This window comes from Rhinoraja longicauda, chromosome 6 (genome assembly GCF_053455715.1).
Source record: "Rhinoraja longicauda isolate Sanriku21f chromosome 6, sRhiLon1.1, whole genome shotgun sequence".
Classification (NCBI taxonomy): Eukaryota; Metazoa; Chordata; class Chondrichthyes; order Rajiformes; family Arhynchobatidae; genus Rhinoraja; species Rhinoraja longicauda.
The window spans coordinates 58,688,420-58,708,744 of NC_135958.1; the positions used below are offsets into that span (position 1 = coordinate 58,688,420).

General features: G+C 43.1%; 1 protein-coding gene across 5 annotated transcripts in view; it reads left to right on the forward strand.

The window, feature by feature from the left end:
• Positions 1 to 20,325, forward strand: part of LOC144594492 (uncharacterized) — a 78,746-nt gene that overhangs the window by 26,078 nt on the left and 32,343 nt on the right. For all 5 annotated transcript variants that reach the window (XM_078401054.1, XM_078401056.1, XM_078401057.1 and 2 more), the window contains exon 2: positions 19,664 to 19,745. In XM_078401054.1, the coding sequence (XP_078257180.1) occupies positions 19,664 to 19,745 (82 nt within the window). The remainder of the gene's footprint in view (positions 1 to 19,663; positions 19,746 to 20,325) is intronic.

Below are 20,325 nucleotides of genomic sequence, written 5' to 3' on the forward strand. Positions count from 1 at the left end.
CCTCCCACCCCCCCCAAAACATAACATACAACACTACATCATATTAACACTACAATTGAGACAAAAACAACAAAAAACACAAAAGACAGACGGACTGCAGGCAAGCCGCAGCTGCGACGGCAGCGCTGGCTCCTCCCACTAGCTAACTAACTCTCTTTTGAATGCAAGAGGCTGCATTCTTCAATCGTTCAATTATACTGTATTGTTACATGTAACTAGGTACAGTGAAATGCTTTGTTTTGCATGCAACCCAGTAAATTCATACAGCAGACCTCGCTGTGCACAAGTCTCGCCAGTGCACAAGAGTCGTCACATTTCTGGTAGCGACCAATAGACAATAGACAATAGGTGCAGGAGTAGGCCTTTCAGCCCTTCGAGCCAGCACCGCCATTCAATGCGATCATGGCTGATCACTCTCAATCAGTACCCCGTTCCTGCCTTCTCCCCATACCCCCTAACTCCGCTATCCTTAAGAGCTCTATCCAGCTCTCTCTTGAAAGCATCCAACGAACTGGCCTCCACTGCCTTCTGAGGCAGAGAATTCCACACCTTCACCACCCTCTGACTGAAAAATTTCTTCCTCATCTCTGTTCTAAATGGCCTACCCCTTATTCTTAAACTGTGGCCCCTTGTTCTGGACTCCCCCAACATTGGGAACATGTTATCTGCCTCTAATGTGACCAATCCCCTAATTATCTTATATGTTTCAATAAGATCCCCCCCTCATCCTTCTAAATTCCAGTGTATACAAGCCCAATCGCTCCAGCCTTTCAACATACGACAGTCCCGCCATTCCGGGAATTAACCTAGTGAACCTACGCTGCACGCCCTCCATAGCAAGAATATCCTTCCTCAAATTTGGAGACCAAAACTGCACACAGTACTCCAGGTGCGGTCTCACCAGGGCCCGGTACAACTGTAGAAGGACCTCTTTGCTCCTATACTCAACTCCTCTTGTTACGAAGGCCAACATTCCATTGGCTTTCTTCACTGCCTGCTGTACCTGCATGCTTCCTTTCATTGACTGATGCACTAGGACACCCAGATCTCGTTGAACTCCCCCTCCTCCTAACTTGACACCATTCAGATAATAATCTGCCTTTCTATTCTTGCTTCCAAAGTGAATAACCTCACACTTATCTACATTAAACTGCATCTGCCATGTATCCGCCCACTCACACAACCTGTCCAAGTCACCCTGCAGCCTTATTGCATCTTCCTCACAATTCACACTACCCCCCAACTTAGTATCATCTGCAAATTTGCTAATGGTACTTTTTATCCCTTCGTCTAAGTCATTAATGTATATCGTAAATAGCTGGGGTCCCAGCACCGAACCTTGCGGTACCCCACTGGTCACTGCCTGCCATTCCGAAAGGGACCCATTTATCCCCACTCTTTGCTTTCTGTCTGTCAACCAATTTTCTATCCATGTCAGTACCCTACCCCCAATACCATGTGCCCTAATTTTGCCCACTAATCTCCTATGTGGGACCTTGTCGAAGGCTTTCTGAAAGTCGAGGTACACCACATCCACTGACTCTCCCTTGTCAATTTTCCTAGTTACATCCTCAAAAAATTCCAGTAGATTTGTCAAGCATGATTTCCCCTTCGTAAATCCATGCTGACTCGGAATGATCCCGTTACTGCTATCCAAATGCTCAGCAATTTCGTCTTTTATAATTGACTCCAGCATCTTCCCCACCACTGATGTCAGACTAACTGGTCTATAATTACCCGTTTTCTCTCTCCCTCCTTTCTTAAAAAGTGGGATAACATTTGCTATCCTCCAATCCACAGGAACTGATCCTGAATCTATAGAACATTGAAAAATGATCTCCAATGCTTCCACTATTTCTAGAGCCACCTCCTTAAGTACTCTGGGATGCAGACCATCAGGCCCTGGGGATTTATCAGCCTTCAGTCCCATCAGTCTACCCAAAACCATTTCCTGCCTAATGTGGATTTCCTTCAGTTCCTCCATCACCCTAGGTTCTCCGGCCCCTAGAACATTTGGGAGATTGTGTGTATCTTCCTCAGTGAAGACAGATCCAAAGTAACGGTTTAACTCGTCTGCCATTTCTTTGTTCCCCATAATAAATTCCCCTGCTTCTGTCTTCAAGGGACCCACATTTGCCTTGACTATTTTTTTCCTCTTCACGTACCTAAAAAAACTTTTGCTATCCTCCTTTATATTATTGGCTAGTTTACCCTCGTACCTCATCTTTTCTCCCCGTATTGCCTTTTTAGTTAACTTTTGTTGCTCTTTAAAAGAGTCCCAATCCTCTGTCTTCCCACTCTTCTTTGCTATGTTATACTTCCTCTCCTTAATTTTTATGCTGTCCCTGACTTCCCTCGTCAGCCACAGGTGTCTCTTACTCCCCTTAGAGTCTTTCCACCTCTTTGGAATAAATTGATCCTGCAACCTCTGCATTATTCCCAGGAATACCTGCCATTGCTGTTCTACCGTCTTCCCTGCTAGGGCCTCCTTCCAATCAATTTTGGCCAGCTCCTGCCTCATGCCTCTGTAATCCCCTTTGCTATACCAAGTTACAACGTTCACCAAACAGTCCTATCTTCTGCCTGCTGCTGCATTTCTTAGCTGGCAGCCCCCCAATGAGTCCCCATCATTGCTCCAATGCTGCCAGATATGAGTATTCCTGGCATTTTCTGCTTTTATTGTTTGTTCTGTTTTCCCAGTGTCAGTTTATTTCAAAGAAAAATCAAGAGCAGTTTTAGTGGGCTGGTTTTCAATTGAAACAGCAGTTTGGTGCTATCAAAAGAATTCTAATCAACGAGGGATAGTTAAAATGAACAAGGTCCAATCTTTTGCTGCCATGAAACGTATTTTCAATATATGTTGAAATTGAATGACAGAACTTGGGATAGACACAAAGTGCTGGCGTAACTCAATGGGTCAGACAATATCTCTGGAGAAAAATAAATGGGTGATGTTTTGAGTCGGGACCGTTCTTCAGACTGAAAATGGGGGTGGGGGTAGGGGGGTGTGACGACTGGAAGCAGGAAAAGGCCAGAACAAAATAAGGCTGGCCAACAGATGACCAAGGAAGGGTGGAGCCCATTGTTGGTTGGAGAAGTATGATAACAAAGGGATGCGAACACTGGATCTGGTAAGAAGATTGGGGAAGGTGGGGGGGGGGGGGGGGGCGGGTGACAGAGATTGGAAACTTGGAAGTTCACTCCAGTGGCTTCGCTCTTTATTCAGTGTTAGACTATCTTGTCATATTGCCAACCATTCCCATTTATGCTTCTGCCTGTTGAATTGACTAAAGTTGGTTAACCACTTGTAGGCTCTGGATGCTGGCACCTATCCATGTTGAAAAACCCCGTTATTTTGACCTGATTCCATGTGTGGGAGATGCAGGGTTTGCAGATTGGAGTATTTAACAAGGGTATTTAATAATCATATGTACCAAAACCGAACAATGAAATTATTTCTTTCAGCAGCTTAATAGGCCTGTAAGCACTACTCTGTGGATAACATAATAAAAAGAAACTGTTCAATAAAAAAAACCCCAATAATATGGCAAAAGAAAAGTCCAAATTCACTAGTACCAACTAGTTTGTAGTTTGACTTGCAGTTGATGTTCATAGTGTTTAATAGCCTGATGGTGGTTGGGAAGAAGCTGTTTCTGAACCTCTGTCACAGTTTTCAGACCCTTTAGACTTTAGGGATAGTGTGGAAACAGGCCCTTCAGCCCAGAGTCCACACTGACCAGCGATCAACCTGTACACTGTAAATTGTTCCTACCGTGTAGGATAGAACCAGAGGACAATTAACCTACAAACCCGCACATCTTTGGAATGTGGGAGGAAACCCACGTGGTCACAGGAAAAAACGAGCATACTCTGTACAGGCAACACCTGAGGTCAGGATCTAACTCTGATCTCTGGCACTAAGGCAGCAGCTCTTCTGCTGTGTCACTGTGCTGCCCTGACTCCGATATCTTCTTCCTGATGGGCAGAAGTGAAATGAGAGTGTGACCAGGTTGGTGTGGGTCCTTGATGCTGGTTGTCTGTTCGAGGCAGCTCCTCCTATAGATCAGTTCAGTGTGGGGAGGTCAGTACCTGTGGGCTGGGCAGTCTCTACAACTTTTTGTAATCTCCTTTGTTCTTGGGTAAGTAAACATCGTTTATCCTACACACTGGGTCTTCAATTATTAACCTTGGTAATAATCAATATTATTCTCTTAAACCCCATTTCTATCTTTAATTGCATGTTTAATGTGTGATTATTGGAGTTAATTTGCACTTGTTCTGTATTACTAAATTACTTTTTCCCCTAAATATATTTTGGAACCCTACAAACTTGGTGTTCAAAAGTCAGTAGTGACTAGTTAGAATGTCTGCTATGAATGCCAGCACCAAACTGAACTAAAAGTGCTTTCATAGCAAAATGTGGGGGAAGCATTTGGCCTGAGTGGAATAACTATGGATTCTTAAGCAGAAACAGTCCCAAAGCAACTTTGTATGAGTTCAAATAAATTTTGCATACAAGCCATTCCATTATTAGGAACGCTCAACTTGTGGATACTCCTACAGACAGACATGCTCATTATAAATTCAAAAATCTGATGTGCATTCATTCCTTTCTACATCAGAACTATTAATCTCCCCTCCACTTTTAGTCATTATCAGTGTCGTGCCATTGTGATGCCATTTGGGACTATACAGTGTTTGTTACTATGATAAGTAATTTATATTTTTGGGCATGTTTAAAAACACAACCTGTTCGAATGTTGGAATGTGCTTGCTGGGAGTTTTTGAGGAAGTGAAAATTTGCACACCATCCAGGAGAATGCGGCTTTATAGCTTAAAGACTTTGCTAGTTTATAGGCTGGCATAATGCTTCGATACTTGTTCTGGTCAATTATTACTGGTAGATCCAGGATGTCAATGGACAATTGTGCAATACATTAAATGGCAGAGTTAGATGCTATGTTGCTTGGCACTTCTTAATTAACTGCTGCTTAAAAGCTTGTGCATTAATTGTTGAACAAGTTTTGCACTGTACGTGAGGTTTGGGAGTGACTATTATATAGTTCTGCCATATTGAATAGTTCATATCTAACAAAAGACTTTATGTTTGTGGAGTGGGCATTTCAGAAATTTTGAAAATTGAGTTCACTTTGTGGAAGCGTCACTGAGCTACTGCAGGACTAATATGGGAACAGTTCGTCGTTAAAATAGTAGTTGTCTTTGAAGTTGATAGTTGAAAAGGTTAAGCTATCTGCTGTTCTTGAGTGCTGAGGGAAAAGGATAGTTAAAGCTCACTGTCTCAACAAGAGGACAGTAGCACAGCTGGTAAAGCTGCTGCCTCAGTGCCAGAGACCCAGGTTCATCATATCATATCATATATATACAGCCGGAAACAGGCCTTTTCGGCCCTCCAAGTCCGTGCCGCCCAGTGATCCCCGTACATTAACACTATCCTACACCCACTAGGGACAATTTTTACATTTACCCAGCCAATTAACCTACATACCTGTACGTCTTTGGAGTGTGGGAGGAAACCGAAGATCTCGGAGAAAACCCACGCAGGTCACGGGGAGAACGTACAAACTCCTTACAGTGCAGCACCCGTAGTCAGGATCGAACCTGAGTCTCCGGCGCTGCATTCGCTGTAAAGCAGCAACTCTACCGCTGCGCTACCGTGCCGCCCTGACTTCCTGACTTCGATCCTGACTTCCGGTGCAGTCTTTTTGGAGTTTGCACATTCTCCCTGTGACTGAGTTTCCTCAGGGCACACCAGTTTCCCCTCATCCCAAAGACGTTTAGCCTCTGTAAATTGTGAGGGGGGTGGATGAGAAAGTGGAATAACATAGAACTCATATGAACTGGTGATCGGTGGTTGGCTCGAACTTGGTGGGCCGAGATCCAGTTTCAATGCTGATCTTTCAATCAATTGTCATATGGGCTGCAATTGCCTTTGGTAATCTTTAAATAAAGTAGTGTAAATGATGAGAAATACTAATTCCTCATGGGGAAGAGAGGACTTTGTACTAACATGTTGGAGTAGGCCATCTAACTCTCTGGAGCCTACACTGCTAATGAATTATGTCTGATCTGTTTGCGACCTCAACTGTCTGCCTACCCATGGCAACATGCCACCCCTTGGGCATCTACTTTCTTTTCTGAAGTATTCCCTCTGATTCCACTGTCCTTTAATTTTAAGGAATATTTCCAAAAATACTTTAGTACCAGACTTCGTTGACCATCTCAAGTAGGCAATACTCTGAATTTAGAAGTGATTTCTTGATTCTCGGGACAAAACCACTCCTGCAAATCCAGCCTATCAAGACTCCTTTATCTTGGTTTCATACCATCTCCCTTTCCAGTGGAGAGTCTAGTTTGTCCCAAAACTCTACAATCTTGCTAATGTTAAATGATTGAAACAAAGAACTGCAGATGCTAGTTTATACTAAAATAAACCAAAGTGCTGGAGTAACTCAGCAGGTGAGGTAGCAACTCTGGATAAGGGCTTACAGTGATGCTGCCTGACATGCTGAGTTCCTCCAGCATTTTATCTGTCTAATGTTCATTTAATTTGACCCCAATGTCATATGTCAAATGATGTTTGCTAAATTTTTAAACTGTGTATAACTAACAATTTTGGAATTAAACCACAGTGGAGTTTAAATCACTTTGTTCGCAGATCTCAACAGTTTGCAGATTAATTTGTGGTTTAGCCATTTCAAAGCTGACTGGTATTTCATTAGTAGATTGACAGCTTTAGATTTTGTAGATGTTGGCATGCACCCAATATAACTGTTAATGCTGTATTTAGACAGTGCATTGCTGCATTTAGATTTGTTTTGTAGCAACAAATTGGGCAGGAATTGCTCCATTTAATCACTGTGGTTGAGGCCCTGTTAGATTAGGCAGAAATCTGCTATCTTTTACCATAGAACATCACAGGGGAAGGCCCTTCAGACCACAATGCCTTCCCAAAAGCAATGCCAAGATAAACTAATCTTCTCTGCCTGCATACAATCCATATCTCTCCAATCCTGATTACATCAGGTGGCAACCATATGGCCCATTGCATCCATGCTATCTCTCAGAGAATGATTTCCAGTACCCCTGTTTCTTCCACATATTCTTGCAATTCATTCTCACCTGCTTGTCTTTGGTTCATATGCCCCTGAGATATTTTGCAATAGCTGATTAACCCATCGACACATCTATGGAGTGTGTGAGGACCCAGAGGAAAGCTATTCTATCACAGACGGTGTAGAATCAATATGAGTTGCTGGAACTGAGGCAACAGTACAGACTACTGTGCTACTAAGCTTCTAGAAAGAGGATGTGGAATGTCGTATGCTTTTACCAGTTACAAAAATAAACTCTCCAGTCACTTCAAAGGCTAAACCTATCTGATGCTGAAAGCTTTGCTTATCGTTGATTTTTTTTTTCTGGCTCGGAGCACAGTTCTGAAGGCTAATCTCTAATATAGACACAATGCTGGAGTAACTGGGTGAGACTTGGAGCTGTCCCCCACCACCTCTTCCAGCTAGCTTACCCCCCACACCAATCCGTCTGAAGAATGGTCCTGACCTGAAATGTCACCTATCCAGTTCCCCAGAGATGCTGCTCAATGTGAGTTACTGCAGCACTTTGTCTTTTAATTAGCTGGATGGATATCAATTTTCAATTGCAAATCAAAACTAATGCTAAAAATCTGGACAAAACAAAATGCTGGAATCTCTCAGCAGATCGGGCTACATTGAGGGGAAGAGGAATAGCTAACCTGAAGCAGTAGCTCTTGCCATGGCGTTTCCAGCTGACTGCAGTCACATTTTGTTGTCTGGCAACTTGAAGGGCAGATTGACAATCTAGATCGAGAACCAAAGATAGACACAAAGTGCTGGAGTAACTCAGCAGGTCAGGCTGCATCTCTGGAAAAAAAGAGTGGGTAACATTTCGGGTCTTGAACCCATCTTCTGACCCAAACCCGTCACCCATCCTTTTACTTAAAAGATGCTGCCTGAGCTGCTGAGTTACTCCAGCTCTTTGTGTCTATCTTTGGTATAAACCAGCATCTGCAGTTCCTTGCTGCATATAGACTGAGAGTCACTTGTGCAAAAGCAAGAGTCTCCAGACTGGACTCCAATGGCTTTGTCAACCTCTGACGGTTTTCTAGCACTTGGTTTCTAAGTGAACCAATTTTTAAACTTTAGTGAATGCTTGTGAGTGTTGCACCTCTAATCATCTGACAGTTTGGGGAATGGTAACCTTGGGACATGGATTGGCATGGGCCATGACTTCTCGACAAGAGTACCCTCATCCACTTGGAGTGGCTTGGTTCAATGTTGCTACTTGGCCAGCAGGCAGCACCGTGATACATACAGCCTGTATGGAGGAAATGTGGAGTGGAGCAGCCTTCTGACGCCCTGCAACGTCTTCGGCAGACGGTGGGCAGGCTGGCACCTGTGCCCACGTCACGTCATGGGACATTCCAGCCACACGTCCCTGCCGCTCTGGAGGACTGCCAGTTTGTGTTCCTGCGCAGGGACGCACACCGATCACCTCTCCAGCGGCCGTACGAGGGCCCCTTCCGGGTCCTGCAACACGGCTCGGCCACATTCGTTCTGGACATGGGGGGTCGCAGAGAGACTGTTTCGGTCGCACGGCTGAAGCCGGCACACGTGGACATTGATCGGCCGGTGCCGGTCGCACAGCCCCGCCCGCGCGGTCGCCCCCCGTCCAAGCTACCCCCTCCAGTGTCTGCTACGACCCCTCCACCTGTCGGTCAGTCGCCGGTCCCTGCGCCGGTCATGGTGCGCACCCGGGCTGGTCGCCTCATGCGCCCTCCTGTCCGTTTTGTACCTCCGGTTCTTGGGGGGGGTCCTGTGGCGGATCAGGCCACTCCTTGGGTCAGCCCCCTCGTTACGTGACGGACAGGCGAAAGGGGTTAAAAGCCAGGCCAAGGGAAGGCGTATCTTATCCCTAGGAGAACTACGCTGTGGGCAGGAGCTCACAGCCTAATAAAAGAATCTAACTAAACACTGCCTGGCGTCTTGCCTTTTCTCTGGCCTCCGCCAGGCCACTACAATACAAGGAATTGCAAATGCTGGTTTACAAAAAAAGTGTGCTGGAGTAACTCAGCAGGTCAGGCAGCATCTCTGCAGAACATGGATGGGTGACATTTCAGGTTGGGGTCCTTCAGTGGAAAGTTGCTTGATCTGTGGGCCTTGGTATTATGTACTTCAGCACTAAAGGTTATATATCTGTTTGCTACAGGATTGGAAAATGTAAATAGCAGGCATTGTGAGGTGGGGAAATATTGTGGTAGATTAATCTAAGTGTACAGATTTAAACCGGAAGTGATCAAAGTTTTATTTGGAATACCATAAGCTTTTGCATTCAGTAACATGGTTACAAGCTGGCAGACTGGTAGAAAATCCAAAGGGTTAATTTTTTTAATTGTTTACCATACAGGTTAGAATGTCATGGATACTAGTGCTTGAAATTGGATTTAATTTTGGTTTAGTTTGGAGGTGCACCATGAAAATGGATCCTTCGGCACACAGTCCATGCTGATCATCAATAACCTGTTCACACTAGTTCTGATAGCTCACTTTCTCCTCCATGCCCTGCACACTAGGGGCAATTTACAGAAGCCAATTAACCTATAAACCTGCACGTTTTGGGGATGTGTGAGAAAACTGGAACACCTGGAGGAACTCGCAGTCACTGGGAGAGTGTGCGAACTCTGCACAGATGGCACCCAAGGTCAGGGTCACTCCTGGGCCTCTGGCACTGAGGCAGCAGCTCTACCAGCCGCTACCAGCATGCATTTAAAAAATAGTATCATGTTTCTTCATTGATCAATCATTGTAAACAAGATGGAGTAGATCTTGAATTGGACCACACCTTGGCCATGAATTAAATGGATAAATGAGATTAATCAAAACTTGACCACTCTTCCCAATACAGACACAATGTCCCAGATGCATTGGATCAACTCTACTGCAGCAGTAGAGTTGATGCCTTGCAGTACTAGACATAAAGGTTTGATCCTAACTACAGGTGCTGGCTGTACGTTCTCTCTGTGGCTGTGTGGGCAGTCTAAATGTTCTGGTTTCCTCCTACACTTAAGACCTACAGATTTGCAGGTTCATTGGCTTCTGTAAATTGTCCCTATGACAAGGATAGAACTGGTGTATGGGTGATTGCTGATCAGCTGAAGGGCCTATTATCTCCAAAACTAAAACCTGCAACTCTATTTATTTCCATAGATGCTGTCTGACCAGTGTCTGCCAGCATTTTTCTATGTAATTTCTTCCATAATCTCTTTTAAATTGACATCTAAATGGACCTTTTTTAACCTAAAGCCTACTGAGATGGCAAGATTTTGAGGAAAAGCAAAACTATGCATGGTGGAAATGTTTTTATAAAAAGCACAGCTAGTCAGGCTGTAGCTATCAAAGAAGCATCCTGTCCCAGGACCCTTTCAAAATTTTCACACTTGGTTTTTAAGGTGATTTGTGTACCACGGTACATTGAGAATATAAATGGGCGTATTATAAATACCCAGTGCACTGATAGCTGCAAATAGTTTGCATGAAAACAATCCCCGATGTTATTTACTTTTTAATGAAGTTGGCTATCAAACTTCACCTGGGCACCATTTTACTTTACAGAAAAGCACACAGTGCTGGAGTAACTTGACAGGTCAGACAGCATCCCTCGAGAACATAGATAGGTGACATTTTGGGTCGTGACTTTACAATGGTTTACAGAACCACATGACTGGCATCCTTCCCAAATATTGTATTCCTGGAGCAATATGTGTTACTAGCTTAACATCGGTTGAGAAAAAGGAATTTATTTTTGAATTTATTCACTAAGTAGTTTCATACACTACCTGTAAAAGAATGGTAAACAGTTAAAGAAATCTAGTTGAATATTGGATTGTGAATACTTGATTGTTATGTATGTGGAAATATAATGTTCCTAAATAGTCCTTTGAATCAACAGCATTTGAATTGAGGATTTCTAAATCTACTTGAATCTTCATCCACGGCTGCAAAATTCAGTAGGAGTGCATCCTTAACACAGTCGTTTTTCTGAGTTTTCAGCCATGTAGTGTGGAGACCAAATGCCCAAATGTGTCAAGGAAGAATTGGTGAAAATACTTGCTCTCACTACAGTGCAGATTGAAACATGCCAAGGTCAATGACATTAACGTCACAACCTATTTCAGGCAACACATTCTTTCCATTCATGCCTGCTTTAGCCACTTGTAATTTCAAGTTGAAAAGATGAATGGAAAAGCTTGAGCGACTTTCCAATTTTGGTGTTATAACTTGGCTTGAATGTAAGGGGCAAGAGGAGAGGCCTTGTCAGTCCACAGCAGTGGAAACATTTGTGCATCAGCCGTATCTAATTTAGACTTTGCAACTGTTTATCATGAGGCAATTTTCTAGCCCCAAGGGTCTACATTATCCCATGTAGAGCAACATTGCAGACCTACAGGTCATTAAATTTATCTGTAATGCCTCAGCCATGTGTAGATTTTCTATTGGATACTTTAGTGTAGAGATTCAGCATGGAAACAGGACCCCCAAGTCTGTCTAGTCCCTGCTGGCTATTGAGAATGTGTGGGTTTCCTCCCATGTCTCAAAGTCGTGCTTATTTGTAGGTTAATTGGCTTAAGTAAAATGTACAATTCATTAAATCAAGCCGCCTGTTAGTATCTGTTATTTAACATACCCATAGTCATTACCATTATACCTCCCTACTCCACAGACTTGCTATTAACACATTTGTTGTCACTACCTTTGAACTCCACTGCATGCGAACTTCAGAAGACACCCCCATTAGCTAATATCTGACATTTAACATACCCAATGTCATCTCCACTGTACCTCAGTTTTCAGACTTGCCATTAACACATTCATTGTCGTTACCTTTGTACTCCGATACATGCGGAGTCCAGAAGATGCCAGCTAGTATCTGTTGGCAACATGCCATTGTCCTTACCTTGACACATGCGACATTCTGAAGCCGCCAGCTGGTATCTACTATTAACACATTTACCTTCATTATCTGTGTATCCCGTTAAGTCAAGAAGTCGTGATCTAGTGTCAAATTATTAACTTTAAGTATCCTTACCTTTGTACTCTGCGTACGGAACCAAGAAGTCGTGACTTTTGATCATGTAAGAGTAAAGTATAGATCCTGTAATTAGCGTATCAATCTACCTCGCCTCAGTTGTCATCTTTTTGGAGGATATATGTCCTGCACTGATTTAACTTTGGAGTTGTGATCACAGCCTTTGAAACACTGCTTCCCTTGTGTAAGTAAAACCCACTAATGATGGTTAATCATAAGAGTCCTTGAGTCTTATTAAGGGTTTGACTTCGTCAAGGTGTACAGGTTTGTAGGTTAATTGGCTCTAGTAAATTGTAAATTGTCCCTTACCTGTAGGAGCATGCTAGCTTACGGGGTGGATCGCTGGTCGGCGTGGTAGCAAATGAATGGTTGGAGGGGATTATTTAGTGATTTTCATTTGGGGGGGGCAAAATCTAAGCTTTAATATCTGAAAATTGGTTAAAATATGATTGGAGCTCATTTGTATGGTGTCATTACAGAAAGTTGCAATAACTGATTTTGCAATTACTTAATTTTAATATTTAACCACACAGTGCATTGTGGTGGCATGCAATGTGCAAGATTCTCATTCAACATTGTGAACAGAAATTAAGTCTTTGACACAGATAATCAAAGGGTATTTTTAATGTGCAGATTGACAGATTTTTGAGTATGGGTATGTTGAGCAGGCAGGAGAATGGGGTTAAGAGGGAAAGATACATCAGCCATGATTAAAGGATGGAGTAGACTTGTTCAGCTTACAGAAGAGCTCATGTAAGCTGGTGCTGCTCCCAGCATTGGTCCCGAGTTGAGAGTTCTTCAGACAAAAACCTGAGGAAATATTTCATGGTTTTAATTGGGATTAGTTGACGTTTAGAAATACTATAGTTTGGCCTTGTTAAAAGTGGTGCTTATTTATCACGAGTGATACAAGACCTTCCCACTGCCAGTGCATTTTTGTTTTGTGCTGGTATGGCATACTGGTACCAAGTTAAGAATAAAGATTGTCAAATATTACTATTTTTTATTTTACAAATTTTAAGTTTCAAAAGTTAATTAAATTAGACGCAAGCGCTTGAGCATTTAAGCTTGTCGTCTAATGGTCTACCATAGACACTGACAGCAAAGGTTAGTATGTGTACTGGCACCTTTTTGTCTACAAAAAAAATCACTGGTCTTAAGTCTTAGATAGGTTCTGACCTGAAATGTGACTTTTTCCCCCATAGATGCTGCCTGACCCGCTGAGTTTTGTGTCTATTTTCAACCAGCAGCTGCGGTTCTTTCCTCCACACTGGTCTTAACTATTAGTTGTCAAAATGAAGATTCAGTTGTGCTATATGTTGTCTGGCAGTTATCATTAATGACATGGAGCCATTTCAGATAAACAAGCAGCATCATTGGTTTCCTATGTTACCACAGGACCCAGTTTGGCTACATAATTCACTGATGTTTGCACCGTCAAAACAATGAGATGCTTGGGCTGCTGCTGCTGAGTTGTGTCTCACTATGAGTTGTTCTGGCTTATGGCAAATGGTAGATTTTTTAGATTTAGAGATACAGCGCGGAAACAGGCCCTTCGGCCCACCGAGTCTGCGCCGCCCGGCGATCCCCGCACATTAATGCTATCCTACACGCACTAGGGACAATTTTTACATATTACACAGTCAATTAACCTACATACCTGTACGTCTTTGGAGTGTGGGAGGAAACTGAAGATCTCGGAGAAAACCCACGCAGGTCACGGGGAGAACGTACAAACTCCGTACAGACGGCGCCCGTAGTCAGGATCAAACCTGAGTCTCCGGCGCTGCATTCGCTGTAAGGCAGCAACTCTACCGCTGCGCTACCATAGATATGGAGTGCAAGACGGCTACCGTGTTCGTAGATGTGTTTTCCAATGGAGTGTATTTTGGTCAGGGGGCCTGGGGCAATGGGAATGCTGTAGTGAAGAACAGCATACAACAAGCTGTGCTGGTTACAGTAAACCACTGCAAATATCAACTTGAACAGAATTCATCTCTCTGTTCAGACTCAGATCTGGTGCAGTGAACAGATTTCTAAAAGGATACGTTTGAGAAGGCAGGACACGTTTGGGCCCCATATCTCAGGAGAGATGTGCTGGTGTTGGAAATGTGCTTGGTGTTTACAAGAATGATCCTGGGAATGATTGGGTGAACATACGAGGAGCGTTTGAAGGCGTGGGCCTATATTCGGAGGAGTTTAGAAGGATGGGGAGGGGATCTCATGGAAACATACCATATATAGAAAGCCCTCCATAGAATGGATGTGGAGAGAATGTTTCCAGTAATGGGAGAGTCAAGGTCCAGAGGGCACAGCCTCAGAATAAAGAGACATGCCTTTTAGAATGGAGATGAGGAGGAATTTCTTTAGTCACAGGGTGGTGAATCTGTGGAATTTGTTGCCACAGGTGGCTGTGGAGGCCAAGTCATTGGATATTTTTAAAGCAGAGGTTGATAGGTTTGCAATTAGTAAGGGAGTCAAAGGTTACAGGGAGAAGGCAGGACATTGGTATTGAAAAAGAAAAATAGATCAGCTATAATCGAATGGCAGAGCAAACTCGATGGGCTGAATGGCCTAATTCTGCTCCCGTGACTTACAATCTTGTCAAGGAGCATCAAAGCATCAGGTAACTAATCATGTGAGGTCTTTCAAACAGTCCTGGGATCCACCACCCTTTAACAGTACAACTGTAAAATAAAATTGGCATCAGACCAAATATTTGCTGTGTTGGTTTTGCAGGCCACAGCCCACAGCCCACAGAGGGGCTGACTGACCAGGCATTTGACAGCACATATACAGAATCTGGAGCTTTTTTGCTTTTGGATCAGACTAAAATTATTTGTGTGCATTGTCAAACACATCAGGTGCACAATAGCATGAATTTAATTATATTTACTGTGCATGTCAACATGAGGCCATGTTTGTTATAATTAAGGCAATGAACTAGTAATAATTTAAAGTTCCAAACACTTTGCCAACAGCCTGGTGTCTGGGACAGTCCAGCTGCCTGTTTGCAGCAGCAGTGGGTCGTTGAAGCAAACTGCAGAAGCTGGAAATACTTGGGTCAGGCTGTGGAGAGTTGACCTTTTACAGGCCACGGACCTTGCAGTTAAAAACTAGCGTGCCATTAAAGTTAATTGCTTTGATCCCATTGAATTAATGGTTTGCAGTAAACCTTCCAACAGGCCTCTAACTGACTTTGGTTCTGGCGGACTGACCCACTGACGGCTCCCCTGACTGCTCACAGCCCCCACCACCCCCTCTTCAGCTGCTTCCAGACCACACCTGCCACCACGACCATTGACTCCGCTGATCTTCGCCTCTTCTCCTGGCTGCCAGCTGGCCAAAGTTGTCAACTTGCCTGGATTCCAGGCCCAGTTTCAGGCAGAGTCTAAGGAAGGGTCTCGACCCGAAACATCTATCCATGATCTTCAGAGATGCTACCAAACCTGCTGAATTACTCCAGCGCTTTGTCCGTTTGTGTATTAACCAGAAGCTACCGTTCTCTGTTTCCACTACTTGTAAATAATGATACCTTTTTTACTTCCGCCTTGTAAAAATGACAAGATTCTGAGATTGGATGGTTTAAGTAAATTCAGGCAGATTAGGATTTCTCCCAAACATTAGTTGCGTTTCAACTCAACATTGTACTGGTTGAATTGAAGAGCCAGCAACCTGGAGAAGTCACACTTGAATTTTTCCACTTTTACCCTCCCACCTTAAAATTTCTGGCATCAATATTTTGCTTCAAATCTCAGCCAAATATAGTGCAGGTATGCACACAGATTTAGATAATTGCCTGTATACATTGTGGGGAGTTTGCCTCTTTGCCAAACCACAGTGTTGAGCATTTCTGGCATGGGATGGAAAGACCACTGTTCCGGTGGCACTGAAATTGTGGGTCATTGTGCTCATGAGGCTAAACTGGTGCAGCATCTGGTTTTAGCTAACAATCAAAACAAACGTTGGAAGTTAACAAGTTGGACTAAATGTGTGAGGAATTTGTTTTGGGTCAAAGGCCCTTTGTCAGAACTAGAAGGGGATGAGGTATCATGCACATCATCCATCCCTCCCATGACCTCACTGCTTTAGGTTTAGATATGCAGCATGGAAACAGGCTCTTTGCCCCACCAAGTCCACGCTGACCATCAATCACCTGCTCGTGCTAGTTCTGTGTTACCTCACTTTCTTATTCACTCCCTGCGCAGTAGGGGCAATTGACCTACAAACCTACACATCTGAGATGTGGGAGAAACCAGAGAGCTTGGAGGAAACCCATGTGGTCACAGCAAGAACAGGCAAACTCTGCACAGGCAGCGCCCGTGGTCAGGATTGAACCCGAGACTCTGGCACTGCGAGATAGCTGCTTTACCAGCTGCGCTACTGCTGTAATCCTTTCCGGTTCTGACAAAGATAGCTTATTCTCTGAGCAAAGGCAAAGTTCCATCTGAGCTCCCTATCCAGTTTAATGAAACACTTTGGCCAGACTACAGTAGTTCCCCATTATTATTCATCTTGCTTCAGTGTGCATCAATCTGTCAAACTATAAAGCTGTGCAGAAACTTAGAGGAAAACCTCAATGTTATAAAGGATAATTTTTGATCAACTTGTCCTTGGGATTATCTGGCCAAGGGAAGGAATATGCAATGTAGGAGTTGCACAATGAGTAGATGGAGTGATGCTGACTACATTCTAAACCATGTACTGTAACTTGAACGGCTTGTCACTGGGAGGGGAACATGCAACTTGTCAAAGAGTGGGCAAATGCTAATCTGTATTCAATGTGGTCTGATTCTAAAATTAAAAGCAACAAAAATGCTTGGTTTAGTGTTTTGCAATCTTCCGCCCAAAAGGAAAGCATTAACGAATTTGTGCCAGTTTCCCTATACACTGGGCTGTGTATCTGGTAAACTAAAACATTGATTCTGTTGGTATTTTGGCTCAAAGCAAAAATTGTGGTCACTTTTTTGAAAGATGTTCCCCAGGCTTCAGGTCAACATTGATACCATTTGTCACAAACAATTGGTTCTCACAGGAATGTTGGAATTCATATTTAAACCCTTTCACTTCCATTTCTATGAGGCTTTGATTTGATTAGGTGGATTTTGAGGTAACCTGTTTAGTTGTTTTTTGGTCGTATTACTCTTTCCCTTTGCCTCTAATAATGCTTGACTGTAATTGCACAACTTTAATGGGTTTTGATGACTACCCAAAAACTTGAGGTGCAGAATTAAAGTTTGCTCTTGCAGAATTTGTGAAAGGACAGAGTTTCATTTCTTGATGTGTGCAAAGATGATGCGGCTTTGCACTGAAGAAAATTGAAACAATAAGGGCAGTTTTTGAGGAAAACAAACCTCATTCCCATCTCAGTAAAGTGGGGTCACTTGCATTGGAGTGTGGTAGGTGCTGTAAGTTGATGGCTGGAGAAAGTTGGAAATGGAATGGACTTCGCAGGAAGACCATGAAGGCCAGTTCATGGAAATGGAATGAACTTTGCAGGAAGGCCTGTTTCGTGAGCATGGGTAAATATAAGTGAGTGCACGTGGGGATGTACCTTTAGAATGGAGATGAGGAGGAATATCCTTAGCCAGAGGATGGTGAATCTGTGGAATTAGTTGCAGTGGAGGTTAAGGCATTGGATACTTTCAAAGTGGAGATTGATGGGTTCTTGATTAAGGATGTCAAAGGTTACAGGACAAAGGGAGGAGAATTAGGTGAAAGGAAAAATCGATCAGCCATGATCAAATGGCGGAGCAGACTTGGTGGGCCGAATGGCCTAATTCTGCTCGTGTATTATGGTCTTGTATGATTATGCATGACAACCGGCAAGGTTTGCATTGTTTCCAAAGAAGGTCATCATGGCGTTTTTTTCCCCTTGATGCAGGGTGTTCTGTCACAGCTTTGCCTGCAGATGATCTTTTTTGAAGCAATGAAACGGGATGTTATCAGCTGCTGTCCATACTTTGCCATTTTAAGTTGGAACATTGTCTTTTGTAAAATGTTATGACATTGGCCCAGTCTCCAACAAAACCACATTAAAACCCCATAAAAAAGTTGTATACATTATTGCACTGAAAATAGTGGTGACATTCTGCTTTGCGGCTCTGTATTTGTATTTTAAATATCTGAACACTTCTGCAGCTCAAAGTCAATGGTGACAGCACTTTGGTAGCTTATTTAGGATATTGAAGATAAACTTTGAAATGATTCATGTTTCAGGATGAAAAGCCTGTGTGCTAGAGGATGCATATGGCTTGGACTGTGCATAATAGGTGAGATAGTTGCATTGAAGTGCCAGACTACCTAGTACTTGGAGATACAGGATGGAAACAAGCCATTCAGCCCACCGAGTTCATGCCAACCATCGATTATCTGTTCACACAAATTCTGTTATCCCACTTTCTCATCACTCCCTAGACGCTAGGGGCAATAAAAAGAAGGTGATTAACCTACAAACCCACATGTCTTTAGGATGTGGGAGGAAACCCCTGCAGTCACAGGGAGAACGGGCAAATTTCACACTGACAGCACCAGAGGTCAGATCAATCCTGGGTCCCTGGCACTGTGAGGCAGCTGTTCTACCAGCTGCATCACTATGTCCAAACTGGAGGATCTCAATGCCGTAAGCTGGCGCTGGTTAAATTCAATTCCGAATATTTAATCTTGAAAGATTGAAGTGTTTTCTCCTTTGGTCACACAAAGAACTTTGGTTTTTTTGCACTGATATTGTGGTTATTAATTTATTGATTGAATCTGTGTATTAATCTGTTGCAAGTTAGAATTTAATTGTTTTGTGGTTGGTACATATGACAATTAAACACTTGACTCTTGAGTGGTATTGGATAAATAGAACTATTAAAAACTAACCTTTTTCAGGTTTTGCTTTAATTCCATGCATTTGCACAATTAAAATAATTAAAGTATTAGCCATTTGACTCGGTAGAAACAAGTACCCAAGTATAAACAAATATCTAGTATAGATAATCCATTGGTCACCTGCCCTTGGAGTTTTACCTTGTCTCAAGCCACCATCTAGTGAACAGCAATTTATCAATGCATTGAGAGAAGATGTATTTTTCAAATCACTTAAACCACATAGAAATGGTGGTGATGGGCGGCACTGTGTAGCGGTAGAGCTACTGCCTTACAGAGCCAGAGACCAGGTTTGATCCTGGCTACGGGGCTGTCTGTCCATACTTCCCATGACCTGCGTTGGTTTTCTCTGAAATCTTCGGTTTCCTCCCACACTCCCAAGATGTACAGATTTGTAGGTTAATTGGCTTGGTATAAATGTAAATTGTCCCTAGTGTGTGTAGGATAGAGTAAGTGTGCAAGGATCAATGGTCGGTGCGGACTCCGTGGGCTGAAGGGCCTGTTTCTGCGCAGTATCTCTAAACTAAACTAAAAGTACATTTGGTATTAAGATGTTGGGCAATGTCTTGAAACAATTTACAAAGCAGCTAAAATATTTCACTATCATGAAGTATAAGCCATTAACTATTAACTTGTAAATTCTTTGCAGGGAGATGACGGGGTTAAAAAATCATTTGAAGATGAAGTGGAGATTGATGGTACCACCACACCCCTTCCCGATGATGCCACTGGTAAGTTGATTTTCGGCCAATAACTATACTAACTGGGCAGGCAACGCACTTGAATTCTCATCTGTACTTCACGTAAAGATTAAAAGATTGCCTCCATCACTTTGTTATTACCCATTGTGGGATTCCCCATGTGTACTGCAATGCAGGGAGATTACTGCTTCAGCTAAGTCCCCAAAGAACTAGTCAAATATTGTTGAATTTGCACAATGGCAGACAAGACTAATATTTTTTGGGAAACGTTTCCTCCCTCTCCTCTTTGCTGCTCATAATTATTAACTCTAGTCTCCCCTTGGCTGCTTCCACCCTGTCTCTTAACCAAAACACAATGTTTGTAGTGAATCGCTCCAGGGCAATCATCTGCTTTCCTAGTATAGTGAACAAAACTGTACAGTACTCCAGCTGTACTGAATCAATATTTGTGGGGTGATGTGTCACCTCTCGTATTCTATTCCCTGTCTAATGTAGGTCACAATCCCATAAATTCTCTTCCCCACATCTACTTGTGCTACCATCTCTTGGATCTGTGGTCTTGCATACTGAACTCCCACTGTTCATCAATATTTCTCAGTCCCCACCATTC